General features: G+C 34.0%; 1 protein-coding gene across 1 annotated transcript; it reads right to left on the minus strand.

Moving 5' to 3' along the window:
- Positions 1-7,972: 7,972 nt before the first annotated feature.
- LOC132546730 (uncharacterized) lies at positions 7,973-8,479 on the minus strand. The gene has a single exon (XM_060210447.1). The coding sequence runs from the start codon at positions 8,477-8,479 to the stop codon at positions 7,973-7,975; it is 507 nt and encodes a 168-aa protein (XP_060066430.1).
- Between the last annotated feature and the right edge of the window lie 1,454 nt (positions 8,480-9,933).

The following is a 9,933-nucleotide window of genomic DNA, read 5'->3' on the forward strand; positions in this document are numbered from 1 at the left end:
ATAGCACGGTGCTTCTTACCTTTAGCCTTAAGTCGATTTTCTTAAGTAACGATTCCGAAACGAAGTAATATCTTATTTAATTGTTAAGTATTAAAAAGGAAGAGAATGTTTTGATAAAGCATCCAAGTATCTTTAATTCTAGGAACACTTATTGTCATGATACATAATACAGTCAAAAAGCTGAAGTATTGATTACAATGTGTCATTACGATAACTAATCACTAACTATCGTCACATCAAATCGCTGTTAACACATTTCAGTAACAAAATACTGAAATCTAACCTATTTCGAACATATTATTATATTCTTTGTCAATTTTCATTTTTATACACGTTTATCTATTTATTTACATTGGTTGCAATCAGAACCATATGGATTTACAAGTCTACAAGGTCACTTTGTATATGGTTTTAATAAATTTTGATCTTTGGCTACAGAAAATGAATAATTTTGTTGGTTATATAGAGGTATATGTAAATATACCCAATAGAATAATTCCTTGCTATATAAACAACACAAATTAGTATTCATGTCCGCGTATAAAACACAAACTGATTTCACCCCAGAAATGTTTGTGTATATTGGCCAACATGTGGCTTTCATATTTTTTTCTGGAACAAACCTTCTGCATGTCACAAAATACATTAAGAATACAAAATATATAATTAAGAAACGTTCTAATGCATAACTTGTTTATTTTCGGTCTACAACTGTTTCTCGATCACACCGGAAATAGCGTAGACACAGAAATCATTCTCAAAACACCTGTGTTTGTTTTCTTGTATAAGATGTTATTGTACTGTAAGGAAATGATATTTTTATAGTCCTGTAATAGTGGAGCATACGACAACTGCAGACGAAATTATCACATCATAGGGGTATGTCATCATTTCGCTCCCATATAGACCCCGATGTACATGGTTTTGAGAAACATTTAATATTCGAAATATTTATGTCAACTTGAGAAAATCGTAATGATAACATGTATAAGAGACGTTCCTTCATAGTTATTCTGGTTGTAGTACAGAATAAAAAACCCCAACCTGCAGTTGAGGACTTCGATGTCAGATTCAATCCTAGTGGTTGTAGGTCAGATAAATCCTATATTAAAGAAATATCCATTATTTCTTGTGTCCACATAACAACTGACATATCTTTTGAATTAATGAAAACAGCTACAATGAAAGGGGAAGAGATATATTTGTATATGTCTGTATCACATTGCGTTCATACCACTTTATACGCAATAAAAAATCAATCAATTCCGATGTAAGGATAACGAAGACATATCCTTGATTATATCCGCTTTAAAGAACTATTTAACTGACATTGTATTTACTTAAATGTGGTAAAGATCTCAATTAGGAATGAATGTTAGTTTCTCGGCAAAGAGTAAATGGTATATATATATATACATATGAGCTGAATGTAACAACGTTGCGAAGTTTACCTCATATCATACCATGATAATAGCTTTAAACTTGCTGGAGTGTATTCTCGAAAACTACATATGCAATTCTTGAAGACATAATATATATGTGTGAAATACCGATGATATGAAGCGTATTAATCTGGTGGTATTTAACTTTGATGGCAGCTATTTAATTAATTTGTTAGATTTATCAAAATTAGATCTAATCCAATTTTGCTAATATTTTAGTTATAGGCAACTAACACGTAATCATCTTGGTGTCATGCCCTGTGTTCAAAATATTTCGTTTTAATTCAAAATTATAATTTTATAATGCCAACGGCAAACCTCTAATGTTTGATATACGTATTCTTTCTTTTAAAACATCCAAGAAAGTACATCAGCAGTGTTGTTTGCTTTCTTATTTATATTGTGAGGATATTTGTTCCAATTTCGTTGTCAATTGAAACTTTATTTTCCGTTGTATATTTACTACTATCTTACTTTTCAGGCTGCGGTTACCTTACGAATTGCAGTTGTCATCGCTATCAATTTGAGATTTGTTCGAACGTGCCCATTGGGAATCATAACGGAAAACACGAAAGTCATTTTACCGAATTCAATGACTAGAGACAGAAGACAACGTGAACAGATTAGTTCTGACTACAACAGATTAGTAACAGAAAGTATGGATTACGGAACAGATTGTCCTACACAACAATCTCTTGTAGAATCCACCAACAGTACGTCACCTGTTTACGCTCGAGCAAACTGTCCCTGGTTTTTCAAGCTTCGACATGACCCGGATAGATTTCCTGCATCTTTCCTGGTGGCAGTTTTACGATGTGGACAACGATGCCAAGGTTTACCAGAAGCTTATAGTGACAATTTTAGGTGTGCTTATGTGTTCCATACTGAAACTGTGCTAAGGAGGACCAATTTTGAAAATAATAGAACTGGTTATGTAGAACACATCGAAAGACTTCCTGTGGGAGCAACATGCGTATGGAAAAAGGAACGCACGTGACCGATAATTATTGATATTTTATAATAACTTCTGCTCATTATTCTGTTTATGTCGTCCCGATACCTTTTATGTACAATGACGACATACATGTATAAACAATAGAGAAATGAACAACAAGAAAGAATACACATTCATTACGTAATCATAATAACTTCATTTCACAACGTGCTCTGTAAACAGGAATACAATACATTAATTTTCTAACTGTCATTGCTTGTTTTATTTTTTAAAAAGAAAAATGATGATACTTTAAAACTCTAACATATCCTTCCAACACTGCATCATTAAAACTAAGCACCTAACGAATGCAAAGTTAATAAAATTAGCCACTAAATAGATCCCTGAACTGTCATTTGATATTTTATTATATTCTTCTATTCAAGCATCTACAGGTCTGTGATTGGATATATTTCGTTCTGAAGTATTAAACCATCAAAACCAAAAGGAAAATATCAACATGACAACAGTCCAAACTTAAACTGCATGAAAGACCAAACCAAATATTTATACGCAGACTTCTGAAACAGTACAGAGACTTCTAGATAGGAAATATATTTTGAAACTCACAAAGATTTTCATAATCATACAAAAATAGGTGCAATACTATGTTTTTTTCAGCTAGAAAAGTAATTAATTAATCAAAAGATTACACTTGTTTCTTCAATATGACTTTTATGTTATATCTAGATAAACAAACATTTACGTTTAAATATTCTTAATTCATAATAGATAACGTCCATGTGTTTGTCATACAGCAAGATACATATCAAAATGAATATTTGTGATAACCGGTATAGGGTATATATCAATAGCTATGTACATGTTTACTTGAAAATTCATAGAGAATATTATTACGATTTGCTGTTAAACTATTACTTGCAACTGCCCCAGAAACATGTATCGGGAAATATTATTAGAGTGGCGAGAACTGAGTGGAAGTACTATTAAACAGTGATGAAACAGAAATTAACAAATTAATTTCTTGGTCACAGACAATGCAACACATGCAAATAACATGCCTTTAGACAAAATAATGCTTGACAACACACTGAAAAACACTTATCTGTACTGGTTTGTGTTTGTGATCGATATATCGCCGTCTAAGGCTGTTACTCTTTATTAAATCTCATTTGATGGGACCTTGATACACAAATATATATACAGACTGTTGGTCTGTATCAATTCTCATTTGATGGAACCCCGATACACAAATATATATATAGACTGTTATTCTGTATCAATTCTCATTTGATGGGACCTTGATACACAAATACGTATATAGATTGTAATTCTGTATCAAATCTCATTTGATGGGACCTTGATACACAAATATATATCTATATATATATAGACTGTTGGTCTGTATCAAATCTCATTTGATGGGACCTTGATACACAAATATATATATATATATATATATCTCATTTGATGGGACCTTGATACACAAATATATATATAGACTGTTGGTCTGTATCAAATCTCATTTGATGGGACCTTGATACACAAATATATATATATATAGACTGTTATTCTGTATCAAATCTCATTTGATGGGACCTTGATACACAAATATATATATAGACTGTTGGTCTGTATCAAATCTCATTTGATGGGACCTTGATACACAAATATGTATATAGATTGTAAGTCTGTATCAAATCTCATTTGATGGGACCTTGATACACAAATATATATCTATATATATATAGACTGTTATTCTGTATCAAATCTCATTTGAAGGGACCTTGATACACAAATATATATCTATATATATATATAGACTGTTGGTCTGTATCAAATCTCATTTGATGGGACCTTGATACACAAATATATATATATATAGACTGTTGGTCTGTATCAAATCTCATTTGATGGGACCTTGACACACACACACACACACACACACACACACACACACACACACACACACACACACACACACACACATATATATATATATATATATATATATATAGAGAGAGAGAGAGAGAGAGAGAGAGAGAGAGAGAGACTGTTAGTCTGTATCAAATCTCATTTGATGGGACCTTGATACACAAATATATATATATATATAGACTGTTGGTCTGTATCAAATCTCATTCGATGGGACCTTGATACACAAATATATATATATTGCATACAATTTTACTTAAAGACGTGTCATCTGCAATTGATTTAATGTCACTTTGTTGCAGCATAAGCTATGTCATTTATATATAGGAGAAATAAAACCGGACCTAACACCATAGGATTCTATATAAAAGTCCTTCATGCCTAACTCTATCAAAGGCTTTACTTGTGTTACAGAATACAGAGCGTACTTCGTGTCCTTTATCAAGGGATTTCATAATTTTATGATATATCTATAACAGTTGATTCACAGTTGAATCTCCTGGAATAAAATTAGATCGGGTTTTTTTTTTATTATTTCACATTCTCGTAAATAGTTTGATAGATATTTCAAGATTACTTTTTCTCTCATTTGTTAAAGCATGAGGTAACTGAGATAGGGCGATAATTAGAAACATCATTTTTCACCTTGTAAATAACATTGATGTTTGCAACTTTCCAACATAATGGGATTTAGCCAGTTTCCATGGTTTTATTACAAAGAAAGGTAAGAGGACGGGTAACAGAGAGTGTTAATAGAGTATAAATTTTGACAATTCCCTCAGCACCAGCGGGCTTTTCTCATTCCAAGTAGAAAGTTGGTATTTAATGTCCTGTTGGGAGAACACAATGTTGTCAATCACAAAAGCAAAATCAAGAGGAGGGGGTAGAGGACCTAGATCATTAGAGGAGGCAGAGGTCCTAGATCATTAGAGGAGGTAGAGGACCTAGATCATTAGAGGAGGTAGAGGACTTAGATCATTAGAGGAGGTAGAGGTCCTAGATCATTAGAGGAGGTAGATGACATATAACATTAGAGGAGGTAGAGGACCTAGATCATTAGAGGAGGTAGAGGACCTAGATCATTAGAGGAGGTAGATGACCTAGATCATTAGAGGAGGTAGAGGTCCTAGATCATTAGAGGAGGTAAATGACCTAGATCATTAGAGGAGGTAGAGGACCTAGATCATTAGAGGAGGTAGAGGTCCTAGATCATTAGAGGAGATAGAGGACCTAGATCATTAGAGGAGGTAGAGGACCTAGATCATTAGAGGAGGTAGAGGACCTAGATCATTAGAGGAGGTAGAGGACTTAGATCATTAGAGGAGGTAGAGGACCTAGATCATTAGAGGAGGTAGAGGTCCTAGATCATTAGAGGAGGTAGGGATAGATGAATAGTATGTATTCAGACATTCTGCTTTATCAAATGGATATTGTGTCAGTAAGAGGAGCAACTCTGGTTTATTTACTGTCTGTTTTAGTAAAAAAAATCGCTATTTTCCACCGCTTACCAGGAGGTACGTTATCGTTATCTAATGATGCTTCACGTTTCAGGAGGTATTGATTTCTCTAATCAAATCTATTGTTTAATTACTAATTAATCTATATCTTTCCCAATGAATGGGAGAGTTCAAAATAACAGTCTTTTTAGGGATGCTATTTCTTTGCCTGATCTTTAATATAATAGTTTGAATAAACCATTGTCATTTGGTCGTATTGTAACTGGACGATGGGCTAAATGCTCTTCAGTTTGTTTATTTATAGGTTCCACCAATATAGTATTGATATCGTTCACATCATTGTTCTGGGAAATAGAAATGCAGTCAATATTACTTAAATTAACATTTATCCTCTCAATGTCATCACCATCATATTCAAATATTGTTTTCTTGTATGCAGTAAGTTTATATACCGAAAATTATATGCTAAATTTGATAAGACAATGATCATTACAAATAGGAGAAAAAACAGAAGCATCATTAATTAGCCTGTTGTTGTTAGTAAGAACAATGTGAATAGAAGAAGTGGGTGTAATTCTTTTCGGTTCATTGATTAAACCGATTAAATGATATTTTTGTAAATATTACATTTTTATGAATATATATAAATTTAACCGGGTACTCCGGTTTCCTCCCACACTAAGACCCCTCGCGCGCTTCCATCCAAGCCTACAAGAGTGATTTATATAAGTTTGAAAAACTTGCTTCGCAATTGTTGTAAAATACACAAAGTTTATTATTAAATTATATTTCGTAAGTAGTTGACCTAAATGAGAGTGTGATTGAAGAGCTATCATATCTACATTTGTGTCCCCTGTTAAAATTACATCAGTAACATTGTCATCAAAAACTTTATCATTTATATCATCCACTTTTCGCCAATATTTAATTGTAGATTCAGGTCTGTAAATGCATCCAAGTAATACCTTATGGTTGCTGACTAAATCTTTATGTTATGTTATCTTTATGACTAAATGTTTATCTGATACCTGTAAATATGTCTTTTGTTCATAGTTTGTCCCGATTACATTTCATTCGAGTTTGTATTATGGTTATATTGACATGTTGATATTTTCTCATTTTTTAACAAAAAATAATCCGTGAACCTTATTTGGAGACACATACGATAAACGCTATCCGAAACATAAATCGTTGATCTGTTCCTTGAGTTGTTTTGGGATCTGTTGTCAACCACTTTGAATTTCCATATACAATATCATAGAGCGCTTCCAGCACCCGATATTTCAAGGTAAAATTACGGAAACGTATACGAAAACTTCACAAAAATGTTGATTATTTATATTTTCTAACGATGAGCATAGCTCATCGGAAGGTAAGCTCTGCTTTCAAACGGTAATATCCATAATTTATATACTCACTATGATCATGACATAAACTGTATCGGCTGTTTCCCTTTACGCCAACTCTGCAGAACATCAAAGGGATCATTTTTCTATTGTTCAAGATAATTGAGGGGCCCCAAGAAGGGGTACTTGGGGTGGTATACAGGTAAACTCCGGTAAATATATCTGATAAATACTTGTAACAGTTTTTAAGGTAAGTAATAAGAAATTCAGACATAATATAAACTTAATACATTTTATTTATTTTATTAATATGACATTAATAATAGACCATATGAAGATTACAATTAATAAACAATAATAAGCATATTATCATTTAAATTAAGCACAGAAATAACTTTTTCATTTTTAGTTTTATAATGTAGCACTAAATTCAACATATACATACTAAACTAAATTTAACTAATTAATTTTCAATTTTCAATATTTGATATACAAGCACTATTTTCATAAATTAAATACCTAACAGCACTAACTATTAGAATGTTCATAAACACGTATGTAGCACTAATTAATATTCACATAAAGCACAGAGTCTATTTATCCAAGATGAAGTAGATGTGATGCTGAATCAGCGTAGGTCATCAGGTCAATGGTTCCGTTTCCGTATCATATCGAGTGTTGTAAGGCGGGGGTCAATGTTGCAGTACTTCTTCGCACGCGGTCGGGTGGTTCCTCCAGCTTCTCTCTGCATTCTGTTGATGACGTCGGCATTGTCTATTTCCTTGAATGTCTGTATGATGGCAAATATATTCGGATGAGCGTGTTTCACCTTCTTCTTTAGTTTCCGTGCCAGGCTTCTAGGTTGTTTGTTGTTCGTGGTCCATCTGTTTGGAAGTGATTCCACAAGGGTCTGTCTCCTTCCACCCACTGCTCTGTAACATAGTCTGTGAAAGGTGTTGTGTTCTGTGGTACTTCAGCGTCTTCTAGATCTTCTTGTGTCTGTAACCATACGTCTTTTATGCAGTCCATTGGTACAAGTGGTAGAACAGCTGCATGGCGGATAAGGGTCCTAACATCTTCGTTGTCCCGATATAGAGTTTGCAGTCCAGTTGTCTGTGCTTTTTTCCATACACTCTGGGTGAAATGGAAAAAACAGCCTTTCATGGTGATTCCTGGGATTGTCTGGCGAATGGCGTTGTGTACTGCTACTTCAAAGTCGGCGAATGCATGGGTTGGGGCGAAAGGCAGGTACAGTTGAGTCATGTGTTCCTTGAGTAGGGTAAACAGTCGAGTGTAGATTCTTTGACTCTTTCCTGGTAGTAGCGCAAATATGACTGGCGTCATCCTTCCATCAATAACCACATGGATGCTGTAGATCTGATGAAACAAGCTCGGGCTCGTTTAAAATGTTCCATCACAGTAGAATGTGTCGGCAGTTGAGAGATATCGTAGGTTCTCCGTAGTGGCGAAGGCTATAATTCGGTTCTGCTGATCTCCGTCGTCAAAAAGAAGAAATCTGTCTCCGGTTGATGTTTCTGTCCACTTCCCTTCCAGTCTGATGTCAGAAAGAGTCTTTGGTAGCGCTGGGAATTCCTTTTGGCGGGCTCTGTAGAGTGACGACTTGGCTGTATTGAAGGTAGGCAGTCGCTGTACCACCGCTTTGCAGTCTTCATCCCATTCCTCATCTCGGAGCTTGCGGAGTTCTTCTTCGTATATTGCTGGTATGGGTCTGACTTCTTTAAGACATCTCTTGGTGATGCTGTTTCTGATCTGCTGTGCTACAACTTCTGCATGATCTGCTGGATGGTTGTGTTCTTGTCTTCCAAAAGCAACTGGTATGTTGTTAAGGGCAGAGAGGGATCCCTCGACAAGATTTTTCACCATTTCTGCGTATGATTCTGTAGATGAAACCATTATAGGCTAAATTCTGGCCCCTTTTCTTGTTAATTACGAACTTCAAATTCAGCTGTGCGTTTGCCATGTTACTTGATATGAGTGTTTCACTATGAATGTAAAGTATGATGCAGTCGCTGTATTTATACAGAGTGCAGTTGGCTTGGAGTGTTCAGTGTGATAAGTATTCAGGTTAACAGCTTGGACTTCTCATCATCAGTTATAATCTGTGCTACAGTAGTTAAAACAACTAAATAAACTAATAAATGGTGTCAAAGTATGAATATAAAGTATGATGCAGTCGCTGTATTTATACAGAGTGCAGTTGGCTTGGAGTGTTCAGTGTGATAAGTAATAATGTTTTTTTTTTCTATTGTTAAATAATATAATTTTCAAATAATTTTTTTTTTATTGAACAATATAAATTTCAAATAATTATTTTTTCTCCTTAAATTTAAATAATATAGCATTCAAAAAAATCTTCTTTTTTCCTAACATTTCAATTTAATTCTCTATTCAAAATCTGAAAATATCCCCATTTATGGCTTAATATTATCAAGTCACAGGTAACTACTCCACAGTAGCTGTTCCCCAGAGCCCCCATGAGGTACCCCAATTTTGTTGACTTAAATGGTAAAAACAACACCAACTGCCATATGTGTTTTTCAGAAAGTTGGCGTAAAGGGAACACACCACTGTATCTGATTCGCAAATAAATGAATAAAAGAAAAAAAAATAGGATTTTTTCCCCTGAATTACGGTAGTTATTATTGTGTGACATAAATCTATACATATATATATAAATTTGAGGTTCTTTTAACTTTTTGATGTCATTCCCTTCATGCCATGATAAGAGTGACAGTATTGAGATGACAGATGTAATCTGTCTAGTTATATTAGGGAGA

Source organism: Ylistrum balloti, unplaced genomic scaffold (genome assembly GCF_031769215.1).
Source record: "Ylistrum balloti isolate Yb309-2 unplaced genomic scaffold, AGI_CSIRO_Ybal_v1 Utg369910, whole genome shotgun sequence".
Lineage (NCBI taxonomy): Eukaryota > Metazoa > Mollusca > Bivalvia > Pectinida > Pectinidae > Ylistrum > Ylistrum balloti.

Bases quoted from the DNA above. Each gene is read 5' to 3' on its own strand.
- LOC132546730 (XM_060210447.1), bottom strand. From the start codon at position 8,479: ATGACGCCAGTCATATTTGCGCTACTACCAGGAAAGAGTCAAAGAATC.